The sequence below is a fragment of the Perissodus microlepis genome, chromosome 7 (genome assembly GCF_051167445.1).
Source record: "Perissodus microlepis isolate ML-2025 ecotype Zambia chromosome 7, ASM5116744v1, whole genome shotgun sequence".
NCBI lineage: Eukaryota > Metazoa > Chordata > Actinopteri > Cichliformes > Cichlidae > Perissodus > Perissodus microlepis.
Genome location: NC_140467.1, coordinates 30890012 through 30909236, shown reverse-complemented (window position 1 = coordinate 30909236; position 19225 = coordinate 30890012). Strand labels below are relative to the sequence as shown.

At 41.8% G+C, this 19225-nt stretch overlaps 1 protein-coding gene and 1 pseudogene across 1 annotated transcript; both read left to right on the top strand.

Moving 5' to 3' along the window:
* Nucleotides 1-358: 358 nt before the first annotated feature.
* LOC146383403 (tripartite motif-containing protein 16-like) lies at nt 359-7958 on the top strand (annotated as a pseudogene).
* Nucleotides 7959-9930: 1972 nt separating this feature from the next.
* Nucleotides 9931-18965, top strand: nars1 (asparaginyl-tRNA synthetase 1). The gene is made up of 15 exons (XM_084934621.1): nt 9931-10136; nt 11720-11802; nt 11907-11972; nt 12137-12229; nt 12344-12433; nt 13210-13288; nt 13683-13753; nt 14222-14308; nt 14694-14915; nt 15660-15859; nt 15959-16094; nt 16221-16334; nt 16889-17020; nt 17548-17679; nt 18084-18965. Exons 1-15 carry the CDS (start codon nt 10094-10096, stop codon nt 18213-18215), a joined length of 1680 nt encoding a protein of 559 aa, XP_084790747.1. The 5' UTR covers nt 9931-10093; the 3' UTR covers nt 18216-18965.
* The last annotated feature ends 260 nt before the right edge of the window (nt 18966-19225 follow it).

Here is a 19225-nt window from a genome sequence, read left to right as displayed (position 1 = left end):
TTAAAAGAGGGAAAATTGTTTGGAAGGATTTGAAGGTTTTTCGTTTTGTTGTTTTTGAGCGACGTTCCAGTTCAGACTCCATACCAGTTGGCGGTAATACACCATTCAGTTGTTTGCCAACCGCCAATACAAATTTTAAAAGGAAGAAGAATATTCCCGTGTTTTTATTCAGCTGGAAGACTTTGAACTGCTTAGTAAAAAAACAAAAACAAAAACAAAAAAAACCCAAAAACAAAAGAACTGCTTAGTACATGTGAAGCCAAAAAAGTTATCTTTACAGACGTCGAGCTGCTGTCTTTAAAATTAGGCGGACTGTTTGGGTGAGTTAAGGCGATTTATTGACATTATCATCCCGGAAATGGCGCAGCGAGAAAACCAGGTGAACCGAGACAAACTCTGCTGTTCGATCTGCTTGGATCTCCTGAAGGATCCGGTGACTATTCCCTGTGGACACAGCTACTGTATGAACTGTGTTAAAATCTACTGGGATGAAGAGGATCGGAAGGAAACCCACAGCTGTCCTCAGTGCAGACAGACCTTCACACCAAGGCCTGCTCTGGTGAGAAACACCGTGATAGCAGATTTAGTGGAGGAAACAAAGAAGACTGGACTCCAAGCTGCTAAAGCTGATCTCTGTCATGCTGAACATGAAGATGTGAGCTGTGATTTCTGCACTGAGACAAAGCTGAAAGCTGTCAAGTCCTGTCTGCAGTGTCTGGTCTCTTAGTGTGAGCAGCACCTCCAGCCTCACTATGAAGTAGCAGCATTAAAGAAACACAAGCTGGTGGACCCCTCCCAGAAGCTCCAGGAGATCATGTGCCCTCGCCACAATGAGGTGATGAAGATCTTCTGCCGCACTGATCAGCAGTGTATCTGTTATCTGTGCTCCATGGATGAACATAAAGGCCACGACACAGTTTCAACTGCAGCAGAAATGAGCGAGAAGCAGAGAGAGCTCAAAGAGAGACAGCAGAACATCGAGAGGAAAATTAAAGAGAAAGAGAAAAGCTTGAAGGTCCTGCAGCAGGAGATCTCTGAGCTGAGGAGGAGAAAAGCTGAGCTGGAGCAGCTCTCTCACACAGAGGACCCCACCCAGTTTCTACACAACTACACCTTGCTGTCACGTCTCAGTGAAGCTCCAGACTCAGCCAGCATCAATATTCATCCTGGGAGTGAGACAGCAGTCACAGGGAAACTTCAAGGCATTCGCAGTGAAGGATGGACTGTAGCATCTCTGAGAGGAACTGGAGGGAATGTTTTACTGTTACAGACAGAGCCCACGAGCAGAGATGAATTCTTAAAATATAAATGTCAAATCACTTTTGACAGTAAAACTGCACACAACTACATCAGAATTGCGGGTGTAATAGCAGAATTTTACCCTCTTAATCAGAGCTTTCTGTTTCGTGCTCACCCAGACAGATTCACTGACTGGTTTCAAGTTTTGTGTAGAGAAAGTCTGAAAGGACGTTGTTACTGGGAGGTGCAGTGGAATGGAAGGGAGGACATTTTTATAGCAGTAGCTCGCAAAGATATAAGCAGATCAGGAAGAGAGAGTGCTTTTGGAAACAATGACAAGTCATGGGTGTTACAGTGTTTCTGTGGTGGTTATGAATTCAGACATAACGACATCAGAACTCCAGTCTCGGGTCCCTGGTCATCCAGAATTGGAATTTACCTGGATTATGATGCAGGTATTCTGTCCTTCTACAGCGTCTCTGAAACATCTCAAAACATGACTCTCCTCCACAAAGTCAAGACCAGATTCAGTCGACCACTCTGTCCTGGATTTGGTTTATACTCTGATAATACAACTGTTAAAATCCATTCAGATTAACAAGAAGACACTGAAGATCTAAACTTGTAAACCCTTTCCCAACTTTACTACACCAGTATACACAATCCTGTCACTTTGTTGGTCACACAACGCGAGAGCCACCACTTTGGCCTGGTAGGCCGTTTACCTCTTTAACCTGACGGAAAACAAAGACTGATTACCATGCAATGTGAACAGGCATTTCCTGTTCCTGTATGGTTTTTACACCAGACCCCTTTATTGTTACATTTAAAGAAATGGAAATGCTAAGATGGTAGCTGCATAGTGATGTAAGTTAATACTGTGCTAATTTATTGAATCCTTTCACTAGCATGATTGCACTGTGATTTGGTTTGGCCCTGAATTATAATTTTTTGTTCTTATTTGAATATATAGAAAAAAATATTTATTATTCATCCATTAATATGTCTGTAAATCCAGTAAATCAGCATTGTCATATTAAACCTGCATCCCATGTTTAAATGTGCACACCACATCAGCCAGTGCATCCAACTTCAGTGGCCTTTTTTTTTTTTTTTTCACTCCGTAAGTTAAAATGTCTTTTCAGTGCCTAATCTGTAACTCACTACAAATGTAAAAGCTCTGCAGGCTTTTGTGGAAAACAGAGATAAGTAAAAAGGACTGGAGACTCCCAAGGCCATTATATGTCGGTCTTGTTTTGTTCTGTGTTATACTTTGTCTCACAGGAGCTAATTGGATGCTAATTAGCTGCACGAGCTTGGTGTTCTTATGAGCTACCTCTTTGCTGCAGTCCTTACTCGGGCTCCCAGACTACTATTCAGCTACTGCTCATACACTGCCACTCATCCATACATACATAACACTGCTGACTTGCTTTTAAACATGTGCTCTTTTAATTTAATTATATCTTGGCAAATAAATGTTGTTTTTGTTGCAACCTCTTCTTGGGCTTTGATAAAGGCTGCAATACAGACTTCTAACCATGTGAAAATAGTGGAAGGTGATCCCCTGAATGTTGTTTTTTATGTTTTTGTCACCTGTGTCTTACAAGAAGTGTGTACCTCAAAAAGATGCACCAGCTGAAGCCTGAATGATTACCAGATGAAACAACAGTCTTAAATGTTATTGGAATAAATCAGGGAACACAAGATGGCTGTTTAATACATATTAGTTTCCTTTTATTTGCACCTGCATCTAGCAGCTTGCCAGATGTTGACCCCAGAACGTAGGGATATATTCACATCCTGGAGTTATTTCCATAGTGAATCTATACTTCTAGTTAGATCAGGATTAAACACAAAGATGACTGGAGAATCATTAGAAATGATGGAATAATATTTACTTTCTTTTGCCACTTCATTAGTTTGAACAGCAGGTGGCACTGTTGCATAAAATAATCCTAAATACTGCACACATGAACTTGTCTGTCAATCTATCCATCCATTTCCCTCTGCTTATCCAATTCAGTGCTGTGTGCACATATGTTCAGTGTATAGCAGTGTTCAGACATTGTGTAAATAGCCTACCTCTGCTTTCTGCTACACCTGTGTGACAAAAGGGGCAAAACAGAGCAGCAAAAAACTGGATTGAACCCACTGAATACTTCCATCCATTCTCTTCCACTTATCCTTGTCTGGATTGTGGGGCTGGAGCCTATCCCAGCTGGAGGCACAGTATACCCTGGACAGGTCACCAGTCACAGGGCTAACAATGGGCAATTTAGAGTTACCAATTAACCTAACCCCACCCTGCTTTGGACTGTGGGAGAAAGGCATGGACACCTGGAAAGGACCCAAGCAAACACTGGGAGAACATGCAAAGTCCTCACAGAAAGACCCTGCACTGATGGTGGAACTGAACTCAGGACCTTCTTGCTGTGAGGCAACAGTGCTAACCACCATGCTGCCCCCCACTGAATCCTTCAACATGTTTATTTGGATATGCAGGTGTACAATGTATACACAAGAATCGTCATCTTTCACACATACAGTAGCTTTTGTTTTGCCAAGTAACAATTAAAGTATCATGATCCATGGTGTGTGTGAGATAACCACACCTTGTGTTTCAGATGTGAGTGAGCATCATTCCTCTGCTTCCCACCCTTCATCTCTGCACACCTGGATTGATGTATTCACCTGTTTGTAATCCTGTGATTAGCTGCTCACTATTTAAGACGAGTGGTAGTGCAATAATGCCTTTGTTACACTTTTACCAGAAAATCAAACTGAAATTAATTTAAAGTGCTTTACTAGAGGCTAACCTTCCTTAGTTTAAAAGAGAACAATTGAGCTATTGGTCTGATTTGTGTTACAGTTTTTCTCAAATGTTAAAACACAAAAGCCAATCCTGTAACCCAAATGACCAGTAGTCTAAACACATTTACTAAATGTAGCCACCATATTCCAGTACCATAAACACATGTCACATGAAGACACAATTCACAAAACACAACCCTCTGTACTCATAAATCTAAACACATTTTTCCTTGCTAAAACACATGTTGCAAAACAACTCTGCTCATATTCTCAAATGAAAGCCCATGTGATGCAAAATGCTTGCCACAGTCACCAATCTTTGAACACAGGGAACACACCTGGCGTCAGTCACTACACACAACGACTCAAAATTGAAGACACCTGTTGCTAATGATGTGACCCCACCTATAAAAGCATAGTTTGGTGAAGATGCCAAACAATCACAATGGATGAAGGCATTCGAGCGTGCGGAAGGAGAAGAGCTGCAGGCCAAAGAGGAAGAGGGGTTGAGATCAGAGGAGGAAGAGGTGAAGGCCGAAGAAGAGGAGTTCGGAGTAGAGGAGGAAGAGAAGGAGGCCAACAAGAGAGAGGAGAAGGTCCAGGTGGGAGAAGAAGACAACCTCGCACCATCATAACAGATGATATGCGAGCAACAGTAATTGATCATGTCATTGGCCATGGCATGACAATGGCTGAAGCGGGACGAAGAGTACATCCAAACCTGAGTAGGTTCACCGTGGCCACCATTATCAAGGCATTTAGACAACACAACAGGTATAGTACGCTATTGCTTTCTTTGTCACACTACAGTTTTACAGGCCTGTGAAAGTGGTCTGTTACTTTACATGTAGTTTTACATATAAATCAGTCAATTGACAACACATGTTTCTTTCTTTAGAGCTGAAAGGATGCCACATAGAGGTGGGAGGGTTGCCATATTCACAGCGGCACAAGAAACCCTCATTGCAGATATGGTCTGTGAGAACAACTGCATTAGACTCCGAGAGATCAGAGACAAAGTCATTGCAGATAATGTAAACTTTGAGAACATTGATGCTGTCAGCGTGTCCACAATAGACCGAGTTCTCCGGCGCCAACAGATGAGGATGAAACAGGTCTACAGGGTTCCCTTTGAGCGCAACTCTGCGCGACACATAGAACAACGTTACGAGTATGTGCAAGTACGTATACATCCATGTCCACAGTACAGTTAGTGGACATACTGTGTTGCTTAGTGGCCTACATTACTTCTGGACAATACTGTGCTACCTGATTGACCGTTCTGAACACCTGTACGCTTTTCCATGTTCAGAGGATAATGCAGTTGGACGCGATGGCCAGACCCCATGAGTACCTCTTCCTGGATGAGGCTGGCTTCAACCTCCAGAAACGAAGGCGAAGAGGCCGTAACATCATTGGCCAAAGAGCCGTCACTGAGGTTCCTGGCCAACGGGGGGGGGGTTACTCTTTGTGCAGCTATGGGTACGGAGGGGCTTGTCCACCGGCATGCTGTCCTTGGGTCTTACAACACCCGTCTCCTCACCTTCCTAGAGGAGCTAAAAGACATCCTCCTGGACCGTCAACAACACCATCCTAGGCTAGCACATCACATGTATGTGATCATTTGGGACAACGTCCGCTTCCACAAAACACACCAAATCAGAGAGTGGTTCACCACCAACAGTGACCACTTTTTAAACGTCTGTCTGCCACCCTACTCCCCTTTCCTGAACCCTATAGAGGAGTTCTTCTCATCATGGAGATGGAAGGTGTATGACAGACAGCCATACACAAGAGAGAACCTCGTACGGGCAATGGAGCTGGCCTGTGCTGACATCCCAGTGGAGGCCTTCCAGGGATGGATTCGCCATTCCAGGGCGTTTTTCCCGCGGTGCCTAGCAAGGGACAATATAGCCTGTGATGTGGATGAGGTGATGTGGCCCAATGCAGCTCGGCGACATGATGCCGCACAGCGACTCTGTGTAATACTGTAAAAAGACCGTGTAGACAATAAAAAAGACTTCACACCCTGATCATGTTTCCGAGAGTACTGTTGTGTGCGATAGATTCTGTTTTTGCATTGAGTTGTGTTACAGTAGTGTACGTACATGCAGGATGTTTTTATAGATTTATAGTCTTCATGTGAAACTCACAAATCTAAATGCCTAATCCTCTGCAGGGTTCTATGACGATCCGTTACTGTACAGTTTATAAAAATATGCATTGGCAGTTATGAACCAAAGAACCTTCTCACAAATTGAGCATTGTGTTTTCAATTGTTTTGCTGTAGTGTGTAATGCTGTGTATAGTGTTTACAGTTTTGACAGCTTCGAGCTGCTCTCTTGGTGTGGGAGTTTGAGTTTTGCAGTGGGAAGGTGTGGTTGTGTTTATGTAGCTTTAGAGAAGGGTGTTGTGTTTGGACATTGGGGAACTGGTGGTAACGTTTGTGACATGTGTTTTAGCATTTGAGAAAAACTGTAATGAGCAAGTAGGAAGAAAGAGTCTGGGCAAAAGCTGTATGAAAAGTTTTGTAGGATATTATGCGGGTAAATAAAATGATATAAAAATTATAATTTTTCAAATATTGCAACGATTTTCAAATCTAGTGAGCCCATTAGCGGAAAGTTTACAGTCTACAAATGCAAATAAATTGTCATTGCCCGTCTGAGTTTTAAGGTTACTTTAAGGCTATGGGAACATCTGTGAGCCTGTTGTGGGAAAACCATCCTGCAGCAGATAAAAATTTCCAGCAAAATATCTTTTCCCTAATTATATTGCACACAAGTGTACAATTATAAGATTTGCTTACTCATATAAGATTCTCAAGGGCACAAATGTCCAAATGTGCAGTCCTGAGAGAGAGATAGAGAAGCTGCAGGCACACTAGAGCAACATAGAGACACGGAGAGCACAGCATATATAAGTGAGGTGACAACGGGTTAAGTTGCATTTACTGTCCTGGAAATGGCGCAAACAAGAAAATCAGCTGGACAGAGACAAACTCTGCTGTTCGATCTGTTTGGATCGCCTCAAGGATTCAGTGACTATTCCCTGTGGACACAGCTACTGTATGAACTGTATTAAAAGGTACTGGGATGAAGATGATCAGAAGGAAACCCACAGGTGTCCTTAGTGCAGACAGACCTTAACGATGGTAATAAACACCGTGATAGCAAATTTGGTTAAAGAAACAAAGAAGACTGGACTCCAAGCTGCTAAAGCTGATCTCTGTTATGCTGGACCTGTGATTTCTGCACTAAGATAAAACTAAAAGGTGTCAAGTCCTGTCTGCAGTGTCTGGTCTCTTACTGTGAGCCTCACTATGAATCCCCCGCTTTTGGGAAACACAAGCTGGTGAACCCCTCCCAGAAGCTTCGGCAGATCTTTTACCCTCACCACAATGAAGTGATGAAGCTCTTCTGCTGTACCGATTGAACATGTATCTGAATTTTTTTGCACAATGGATGAATGTAAAGGACACGACAAAGTACTGACTGGTGCAGCAATGAGTGAAAAGCAGAGAGAGCTCAAAGAGAGTCAAGATAAAATCCAGCAGAGAGTCCAGGACAGCGAGAAACACCTGAAGGTGCTTGAGCAGGAGGTGGAGACCATCAATCAGTCTGCTGATAAAGCTGTGAGAGACAGTGAGGAGATCTTCACAGAGGTCAAGCAGCAGATCAGAGCTTGCCAGAAGTCTGAAGTGAGTCAAGTTAATGAATTTAAGGGGAAACTTGCATCAGGAAATCTGTGAGCTGAGGAGGAGAAACACTGAGCTGGAGCAGCTCTCTCACACAGAGGACCCCACCCAGTTTCTACACAACTACACCTTGCTGTCAAGTCTCAGTGAAGCTCCAGACTCAGCCAGCATCAATATTCATCCTGGGAGAGGTACACCAAGGATGTGACGGCAGCTGTGTCAGAGACCAGAGACAAACTACAGGACATCCCCGGTGAGGAATGGACCAAAACCTCTCTGAGAGGAACTGAATGGGATGTTTTACTGTCACAGACAGAGCCCATGACCAGAGATGAATTCTTAAATTATAAATGTCAGAACACATTCAATCTAAACACAACACACCAGCGTATTGAATGTGTCCAGAGCTTAAAAGTAGAAAATAGTTCTACTTAAGGTGAAAGGTATCAAGATCACCCAGACAGATTCACTGACTGGCCTCAGGTGAAATCTCGCAGGACATTGTTACTTGGAGGTGGAGTGGAATGGGAATGTTGTCATAGCATTAGCTCACAAAGATATAAGCAGATCAGGAAGAGAGACTGTTTTTGGAAACAATGACAGGTTGTGGGCGTTGGAGAGCTTCTGTGGTGGTTATGAATTCATACACAACACCATCAGACCTCCATTCTCAGTCTTCCAGAATTGGAGTGTACCTGATCACAGTGCAGGTATTCTGTCCTTCATAACATCTGTGAAGCCACTGAAACCATGACTCTCCTCCACAGAGTCCAGAACAGATTCAGTTGGACAGTCTGTCCTGGATTTGGCATATATAATCTTAAAACTTCTGCTAAATCCTTGATGACTCAAAAGGCTAAGAAAGTTTAGCAAACTCAGACAGGTTGGGGTTGTGGTACAATTATTTGCTCTTCTGGACTAAACAGACAGGCTCCCCTTTACTTCACCTACAAAGTAATGAACAAACTAAAGAAATTGCACAACAAAATTTTTTGTGTGTAAAAAAAAAAAGTATTTTGTCAAGTTTATGTATAATTTGTAGGTTTTTATGTGAAACCAGTTTCATACCACACTGGACTAAAGGATGCATGCAAAAACACCCTTAAGTTATAGAATCAAAGTAAATCAAAGTAAATTAAAAATTGACTTTTCTACAGCATGTCTGCAAGTGTCTCCATATATTGTTTTTTCTTGTTTTACATGAAGGTAATATAATCATGAGTAACATATATTCCTCCTTCTGTGTTTGAATGTGTATTTACTGTAAGGACAGTGAGAGGTTTAAAGGAAAGTGATGCATGATTTTAAAATCATTGTTTTTTAAGCATCAAATGACAAAAGAAAAACCTAACATGTAATATTATTTATAATCAGTCAGTCAGTATCATAGCCTTTAAAAATTGTACTTTTAACTTTATTTTATCATTAAATCAAACATCCCACTGAATTGACTATTAAATGAATTTTAAAATATTTTTCATCTTAGTCTTAAGTACATTCTTAAATTTTCCTCCTTATCAGTTCAATAAGGACCAAAATAGCTGAAGAGTTTATGAGAAAAATACCACCAGAGGCTAGAACGACTCCGCCAGCAGGCGGGGCCTAGCGCAAAACTACTCCGCCTTTACCTGGAGAGCAGTGTGACGTGAAATACGCAGTGTGAAATACGCAGTAAAAACAAACAAACAAAAAAACTAACTATCAGGGCCATGACATGCTCATTTAAAACATATATGTCTTGTTACAGCACATTTTGTGAAACTGAAAAGGAAAAATGCAGGAAGCAGGAAGAAATCCTTGACAGTTATATATTTTATTTCCCTCATTAAAAACAAGAAAATCTGGCTTTCTGTTCATAAAATTACATTTATGAATGTGGAACCATGGGCACATGGTAGCATTAAATAATTTTAAAAAATTATAGCATCAAATGCGGAAGCATCTTTGCCCCCAATGATCATAGCAAACAATTAAAATATTCATAGAGTAAGAAGCAAAATAAGAAAAACTATTATCAACCACAAGAGTCTTCTTTGATTTTCAGTCCCCGTTGCTGATTGGTCGCATTGTTATGGCACATGAGTTGACTGACGCGGCATTCCACCAATTGGATTTGCTTGACGTCTCCACTCTCGCCAATCAGCGCCTGGGAAATGAAAACACGCTTGAGTCTCCTCCCCCTTCCCTTCAGTGTGAGAGCAGGCTCTAGCAGGGCTGATGCAAAGTTGCATGTAACCGGTTAGCAGGGAATACCGGTCGTCGGCTTTGGAGGTTAAATTCCGTATTCTTTAAATATAAAACTAGCGAGTTTTAGCGGGCTGCTGCTGCAGTAACAGAGCCGAAATGGCGACGGAGATAACGAAAGATGTGGAACAGATCTCAGTAGGTAAGGAAGGAGAGTGAGCTAGCTGGTTAGCTAGCTCCCACAGACATGTGTGCCTTTAATATTGCATCAGTTGCAGAGATGTTAGCAGTTAGCCTGCTGTGTAACGCCGATTTCTGATTCTGTCAGGTCTCTGGAATGATATGAGCTAATATGTGGCATGATCACACATCGATCGGCCCTTCTTACCGCTGCAGAACCAATGAAAGTCATTATACAAACGAAAACATTAGCAAGGATATGCTAACATTTAGCCACGGCAGCTGTCAGTTTGCAGTGGAGAAGCAAAAGGAGGCTGGGGCAGACCTGGATTTGAATATTTCACCGTCTTTTATTTAATTGATCAAACCAATATCTAACCCGTGACTGTATTTCAGTCTGTTTTAATCAAGCAGAAAACTGAAGGTACTTTCGGTTTCTATTTAGGGTGTCACTATGATAGAATTCACACATATGTGGTGTAAATATACAGCAGATTTTTACACATTACATGTAAAGTTCGTGTAACGATAAAAAGCGTGACAGTCTTAGTCTTTACCATTGCCTGTTGTTACCCGGATAGCTGACTATTTTACATGTCAGAGATTTTAACACATGATGCAATCTTGTGGATCACATTGCTCAGTGGTATGTAAGATAAGATAAGATAAGATAAAACTTTATTAATCCCTCGGGTGGGTTCCTCTGGGAAATTCGGTTCCAAATAAGCACAGCACCGACAGAAGTTATAGAGTTACAGAATATTATATACATATATATATATATATATATATATATATATACACACACATATATAAATACAAAGACATATATAGATAAAAATATACAAAGGGGATAAATAGAATAAATAGGAATAAAATAAAAATAAAAATACAAGTGGATTGCACATTTCAAGTATGTAGTAAGTGTGAAAAGTACTGCATCTCCAAATTCTTCACCAGGACTAAATTCGAATACAGTTTTATTTATATAGCGCCAGTCACCTCATTAGCTTTATATTACAATATTAAAGAGGGAACCCCAAGGGGGTCACACGAAGTACTCACTTTTAAAAGGAACCAGAATAAATGAGGGGTGGTGCAAGATGACCTGATCCCATAAGCTTGAACAAGTAAAGTTTGAAGCCTAAACTTAAAAGTACAGAGGGTGTCTGCGTCTTTGTCTGACATTCTTTAGCTATCAGGAAAATCTCCTGTGTAGGAGCCGGTTGCTGAAGGCTCTGTCTCTGATTCCTCTTTTGGAAACTCTGAGTCTGAGAACAATGTTCTCTACTAGGATAATTTGGTACTTTGAGGTCTGAGATATGGTGGGGCCTGATTTTGCAAGACTTTATATATGAGGGGCAGAAGTTTAAATTCCATTCTCATATAAGAGGGCGCTAATGTGGGAGAAATGTGACGTCTCCTTCTTGTCCTTGTTAGTACCGATGTGTGGAAGTATTTTAAATGTGTTTTTCTCACAGCATTTTAATTCTCTTGAGTGACGAGTAAGCCCTGCCTTGAACGCAGGTAAAATCTGAGCGCCAGAAACTTAAGAGATTGCACATATTGAGAAAATACTGAGCCGACTGTGCTGGTGTTTCTCAGGTGAGCTGTATGTGTCAGATAAATGTGGCAGCGACCAAGACGGAGATGGCACGGAGCAGAAACCCTTCAAAACTCCTCTCAAGGTAACTTGTTTGTTTACTTCAGATGTGCGCGGGTAAAAATGCTTCAGGCTGCATGGATTGTGGGATGTCTGTCAGCACCTCATTGTGTCTTTGGATCTTCACAGGCTCTGTTGTTTGCTGGAAAGGAGCCGTTCCCCACCATCTTTGTAGAGTCCCAGAAGGAGGGAGAGGTTGGTTATATTTATAGATGATCACTTTAACATGGATAGAAATCCAATCTTTACCATTTTGAACCCAACTTTGCAAGTTTTATTCCAGTACCAGCTGCAGCACCTGTTTTTACTAACTGTTATTAATGACTGATTCAGTTTATTTTCCTCCTCGTCTCCCTCAGCGCTGGGCGGTGATCTCTAAGACACAGATGAAGAACGCAAAGAAGGCTTTTAACCGCGAGCAGATAAAGAACGATGCCAAAGAAAAGAAGGAGGTTTGTGTCTAACCTCGAGATGTTTCCTGCAATCAGTGGGTCACAAAACATTCTACAGATTCATCCGTTTTGTGCTTTTCTCTTTATTGTGGCTCCGCTGTGTTTGTCGTAAAGGCCGAGGACAACGAGAGGAGAGAGAAGAACCTGGAGGAAGCCAAGAAGATCGTCATTAAGAACGATTCCAGCCTGCCTGAGGCTGAAGCAGTCAGTCTTTCTTATTTTACCTTTATTTTGGCTCCTGTTATAAAGTTTGGTTTTAAGTCTGATTGAACTTGAACACAGAAGTTAGCACAAACAGTCCAAAGAACAGCAGCCCTGAATGCAGCCTCATTTCCTGCTCCATATTTTTAGTGTTAGACTCAGAGTAACTTTGCATGATTCACAGTTCAAAGTAAACAGCTTGTTTCGTTTCTATCTGAAATGACTGAATGACTGCATTATGCTTGATTTATGTTTACATTTAATTTGAAATATAAAGCCTGAGCTTTTGGTTGCTTGCAAATTTATAAACCTCCTTATTGGGAACCGTTTTATGAGAATTAATTGTTGTAAAAGAATATATATGAGAAAAAATAAGAACAGCCCTCTTAACCTGTTCCTTAAAGTTTCACTTTTTGGTTCTTTACATTCATTTCTAATATTTTGCAGCTGATGCAGCGTTTCTGAATAAAAGTCACATACAGTTTAAAAACAAACCAAATAGATTAAGCTGCAATTAACTGGCTTTGTGTAGATAGAAAACAGTTCACAGACGACATTCCTGAACCAGTCGGAATGGTTTGTGTGGAGCAATAAGCTTTGGCTGGTTTGCTGCTGTTTGAATGTCTGAACTGAGCAGCTGAAACACAGAGGTTTGTTTTAAACCCCAAACTAGCTGAACAATCAATAAAAATATAAATATGACTCGAAAGTCTGAATCATTTCACTGATTCTTCTTCTTCCTGGTGATGATTTAAAGATGATTGTTGTCTTTATTTCAGGTTAAAATCCATCGCCTCCAAGAGAAGAGAGGCCAGAGGGTCAAAGTGTTTGGATGGGTTCACCGCCTCAGGAGGCAGGGTGAGGAACACATCAATATAATAATCAAACAGTCAATCCATTCAGTATTTACTCATTCTCATTTCAATTTAAGATTCCAAAGTCAGAGAATGCAAAACTGATTTGTGGCTTCTTATTCATTTATAATATGGACAGCTGCATTAAAGGTTTAAACGAGGATGTTTCTGAATTATTTTGCATTTAAGAATAATGTCAAAATGACAAACTTGAAATGGAAAGATTCATTTGTTTGTTTAAGATTCTTTACTGACTGTGAAAAGAGAGAAATAAGTAAGATTCAGTTTTTAAGATTGAGCCAACTGAAGTTTTTTTTAAGAGGATAGAAATTAAAATGTTACTTTGAGTCAACATATGTGTATATGTGTTTTTTTGCTTTTTTTTTTATCTCCTCCAGGGAAGAACCTGATGTTCCTTGTGCTGAGAGATGGCACCGGTTTCCTCCAGTGTGTCCTCTCCGATCAGCTGGTAAAGCTTCATAAACCCCCATTTTTAACCTTTCTACACTGTGAGCTACATGTTATGGTTAAAAATTAAATGTTCATGTCCTGTCACGGCCAAAAGTTTGGCACCGGTGTGGTTTTTCACAATCTTTGCTGCTTCTGTCTTTATTCACAGTGTTTCTGTGTTGTTGTGCAGAGTGATCAGAAACATATTCACAAGCTGCAAAGAGCTCCATGGGATTAAAAAGTTAACTTTGGATCCAAAAAAAACTTTGGTGTTTTGGATAAACGTTTAACTGCCGCTCCTAAAACATTTGGCCGTGAATGTAGTTCAAGACATTTCTTTTTATTCTCTACCACCAGGCCTAAGCACAGAATCAAAGATTTAACAAAATCGGTGGGAGTGATTCATTTGAAGTTGGTGCTTTAAAAAGAAGCTGTTTAAATTCTGAAGTTGATTCTGAGTGCGACTCTCTGTTGTTCTTCTCTTTAGTGCCAGTGCTACAACGGCTTGGTTTTGTCCACAGAGAGCACGGTGGCTATTTATGGGACCGTCACTGCAGTTCCTGAGGGAAAGCAGGTAAACTCACCTGCTGCAGAAACCTGCTCTGCCTGTGCATGTTCACAGGAAACTAGGTCACCCAGAGCAACATGTTTACATGCCCCACAGTTCTTCCTGGAATCATCCTAACAAGAAATCACCGCATGACTGAAAGTGTATTTCAGTAATGAGATTTGAGTTTCTGTTATTTTTATCAGTGTACAGTAAATATGTTGTGTTAAACTAATAGTTGAACAGAACAGAAAACTTTGTCTTCTGCTAAAGTCTGAACCATGACTGAGGAACAACCTGAACAATCTAGTAAACCGTCTGTTTCCACTGATGAGCCTCCTCAGGCGTTACAGGTGCTCTGCAGATGCGGGACGGAGATGTTCAGTGAGTTCTCCTCGTCTTCTTTTCTCAGGCGCCCGGAGGCCACGAGCTGCACGGCGACTACTGGGAGCTGGTTGGCTTAGCTCCGGCGGGCGGGGCCGACAACCTACTGAACGAGGAGTCGGACGTGGACGTCCAGCTGAACAACCGACACATGCTGATCAGAGGAGAGAACGTCTCCAAGATCCTCCGAGTCCGATCCACAGTCACACAGTGCTTCAGGGACCACTTCTTCAGCCGTGGATACTACGAGGTGAAGCACAGATTTATTGTGGATGCCAAAATGTGGTGGGGTTGATTTTTTGTTTGTTTGTTTGTTTCTTCACCTTTTATAAGGAAAGAAACCCCCAAACCTGATGACCTCACTTTTAGTCAGTGACACTCTGTGCCTCTGTCACATGTTGAGAGCAGTATTGCAGATTAGGAATCAGATCCACCTGAACTGAAGTGAAAAAGCTCCTTAGTCACGTCAAGTCGATGCTGCTGGCCAGATGCAAACTAAATAGCTTTTTTCCAGTCTTCTTAAAGCAGCTGCTTGAGTTTAGCTGGTCACATATTCCACCTGCAAATATCTGTCTGTGGCCTAAGTTTGTAGTTTTTAGCTGATTGTCTTATCTGGGACCTATTGAAGGATTTAGCCCCTATCAGATAAGAGCCTGGTACTACATCTTCTTATCAAATCCAAATGCATTCAAATCGCTTCTTCAGTTTGTTTATTTGATTACAGATATTTTAGTCATAAAAGTGCAGTTTAATAGTACAGAGAAGTCTCACTCGACAGCTGCTCGCTCAGAAATAAAGTCGGTAATAACTACAAACCGTTATGGTTGTTTTATTTTATCTTGCTTTGTGATTGGCCCGTTTCTCCTTTATTCTGAAAAATATGCAGCAGCAGTAAGTTTGAGGGTTGAGTGTGAAAAGGAGCAGACAGCTCGGCATCAGACTGAGGATCGCTTTGCTCTACAATAATCGTTGTTAATTTATTTTTCCGGTGTAGATCACTCCTCCGACTCTGGTGCAGACTCAGGTGGAGGGCGGCTCCACGCTCTTTAACCTCAACTACTTTGGCGAGCAGGCGTACCTGACGCAGTCCTCTCAGCTCTACCTGGAGACCTGCATACCTGCCCTGGGCGACACCTTTTGTATCGCCCAGTCGTATCGGGCCGAGCAGTCTCGCACCCGCAGACATCTTTCTGAGTGAGTCGCCATGTTAAGGATGACGTTACAGCTTAAAAGCCTTTCTGCAAAGATCTATCATTTACTTACAGTGTTTTTATTATTGTCCTCCATGGTCAGATACACTCACATCGAGGCGGAGTGTCCCTTCATTACATTCGAGGACCTGCTGAACAGACTTGAGGACCTGGTGTGTGACGTGGTGGACCGAGTGCTCAAATCTCCCGCCGCAGAGCTGCTCTACGACATCAACCCTGTACGTGACGAGCGACAGCTTTGTGCTCCTGCCTCATTTTTCTAACTATTCTGGAGCATTTCACCTCATAACATTTACGTGTGGTAGTAAAGTTGATATTTTGTTTGGTGACTATGGCTTTTCCAGAACTTCAAACCCCCAAAGAGGCCGTTCAAGAGGATGAACTACAGCGAAGCCATCGAGTGGCTCAGAGAGCATGACGTCAAGAAGGACGACGGCACCTACTACGAGTTCGGAGAGGTGACGGCTGAACACAGCACATCATTCAGCAGCTCAGCTCATCTTATAAAGTCCCCAAAATGTCTCATATCAAAAAAAAATTAATTAAACATATTCCAAACAATTCAAATTCATGAGTGCATACAATCCATTAAACATTCATCAATGTTTTATTAAGTTTTAAAACAGTCCCCTCGATTAAAATGTTAAAAATTTTCCAAAAACACCCACATCTTCATTCCTTAAAGTATTATTCACACCAGTTCCTCTGAACGTCTAAGCCAGCCTACACTTGTGACAGACAAACAGGAAAGTGATCTTCAAAGATCCTGTCAGTAGCAGAGAGCTGCAGTTTTCAGAGACGCCTGTAGAGGGCACTATTGTACAACTTGTTAAAAAGCTCAGCTGTCAAATCAAACTTTGGTCTTTTCAGATGTTCTGCAATCATTTACAAGTTATAAATACGGTTTTCTCCTACCTGAAGAGTTTTTTATTTTGAATATTCATGAAGTCTTTCTTTGATTCTCTCTCTTTCTTTGACTTGCCTGTTGTGTTGATATTTCTCCCTCTGTCAGGACATCCCCGAGGCTCCAGAGAGGCTGATGACCGACACCATCAACGAGACCATCCTGCTCTGTCGTTTCCCAGCCGAGATCAAATCTTTCTACATGCAGCGCTGCACCGAGGACAAACGCCTCACCGAGTCGGTATGAACCTCACAGATCCAGCTGCAGTGTGCCTGAAGCCTGGTTAGAGAGCGGGGAGGTCATGTCCTTCACTAAAAGTACAGTTTCTGTGTGAAGAGGAGCATGAGCTCTTCACTTCAACCTGAGCATTAAGTAGGTAAAAAGGTAAAGACTTAAAGTATAAGCAAGTTGGTGATGAGTGAGTTAAAGGCTCGGCAGGAGAGTGTGAGTGACCTGTGGTGTGAGAGATGAGGTGTAGAGCTTCACTGAAGCAGGTCATCTGTGACTAAAAACAATGTTTTATCTTAAAAATACAGGCAGGACAGCAGAACGGCAGTTATGATACAGCGGCATGTCAAACACCCAGCGGCCTTATTAAGATATGATCAGATATATTCATTAAACACAGTAAAGGTTCAAAGTTCTTTATTTGTCACATGCATAGTTATACAAGTATAACACACAGTGGTCTGTCTCTGATTTACCAAAAAACAAAAAACGTGAGTTATCTGGATCCCTCGAGTATCGTATGTTTGTCTGTGCTGCAGGTCGACGTGTTGATGCCAAACGTTGGTGAGATTGTGGGAGGGTCGATGCGTATCTGGGACGCTGAAGAGCTGCTGGAGGGATACAAGAGGGAGGGAATCGACCCGACTCCATACTACTGGTACACAGACCAGGTAAATGAACACTGACTTGACCTCAGATGTTTGATACATGTTTTGTGCACCTCACTACATCTTTACTTTGTGCAGTTAAACGACTCACGTGGCAGTTAGTTTGTAACGTTAGCTTGAATAAGGTTATCAAACATGCGCTAGTCGACGTTAGCCAGAAGAAAGACAGTTCAGGACTTGGTGACCAAATCCTTGTTCAGCTTTATCATTAGATAACAGTGGTTCTCTTACGGCTGATGCAGTGGCTTCCAAACTTTTTGTCTCCGAGGAACACCAAACAGGAAGTCAAGATTTTAAGGCCCACCTGGAATGAGCCCTAACGTTTGGCTTTATTGCATCACTGCATGTGTGTAGTTGTTGGTAGCTGTGTGTTTCAACAGGCTTCTCTGCCTCTGTGTGTGTTTCAGAGGAAGTATGGCACATGTCCTCACGGCGGTTATGGTCTGGGTCTGGAGCGTTTCCTCACCTGGCTGCTGAACAGACACCACATCAGAGACGTCTGCCTGTACCCGCGATTCATCCAGCGCTGCCGACCCTGAGCACTCACACGCCAAAACACACACACACACACACACACACACACACACATGCAGTCAGTACACCCGCATGTGGCAGCACACATTAAATGAAACAGAATCCATAGTTTGCCCGTGTAGCTTTCATTTCTGAAATCTGAAGAGTTTAAAACTTCATCATGCAACTCCTCAGAAACAAAGTCGGACGCCAGCTGTGCTTCGCCTCTAACCTTCACAGCTTCCTCCTGTGACTTCAAAAGTGCATCTGATCATATTCAGTGTCTGATTATTAAACCAGAAATAAACAGTTGTTTCCTGTAAGTATCTGCTTCTGAATGTTGCAAAATATTAGCTCAGTCCACCTTAAATTCTTTGTTTTTCTTCAGGAAATTTGGCTTTAAACATTGAACCTGCAGCCACAACATTTACTAAAATAAGTCAGCCTTAAGAATATTTCAGGTGCTCCTGAACAGAAAGCTGAAAAATATGAATCAAAGAATAAAACAAATCCACTTTATTTCTGAGACTCATCGGTGAGTCCGTCCTCCTGAAGTCTGGACTCAGGAGAAATTCACAGCCTCAGCATTGCTTCTCCTGCGCGTGGTCCTGGGAACATTTTCTCAAAACTGTTCGTCATTGGTGGTTTAGAAGTGTGACATACTGTACGTGTTGGCCTCAGGGGGTCTTATTGTGTTTCTGTTCTGCCTCTTCATCTGAAATAAATAAACTCTTACTCGATCAACTGAACTTAAATAAAAATGTGATTCAGAAGTGGCTGCTTCTGGCTTGTGTCCCTTTTTTTTTTCTCCTTTTAACCGTAACAAAACCTTAATTATTTAACCTAACAAACACTACAGGACATTCTAATGAAAGATATTTTATATTAACTATTTTTACTAAGTTCACACAACGTCTGGCCCCATGACATGCTCATCATCTTGCAAAAATCTGTGCCTTTTGTTGCTGCTCCACATGCTATTTGTAAAATCAGCTCCAACACCGCCCCTACAAAGTTGCAACAAAGCAACACTTTA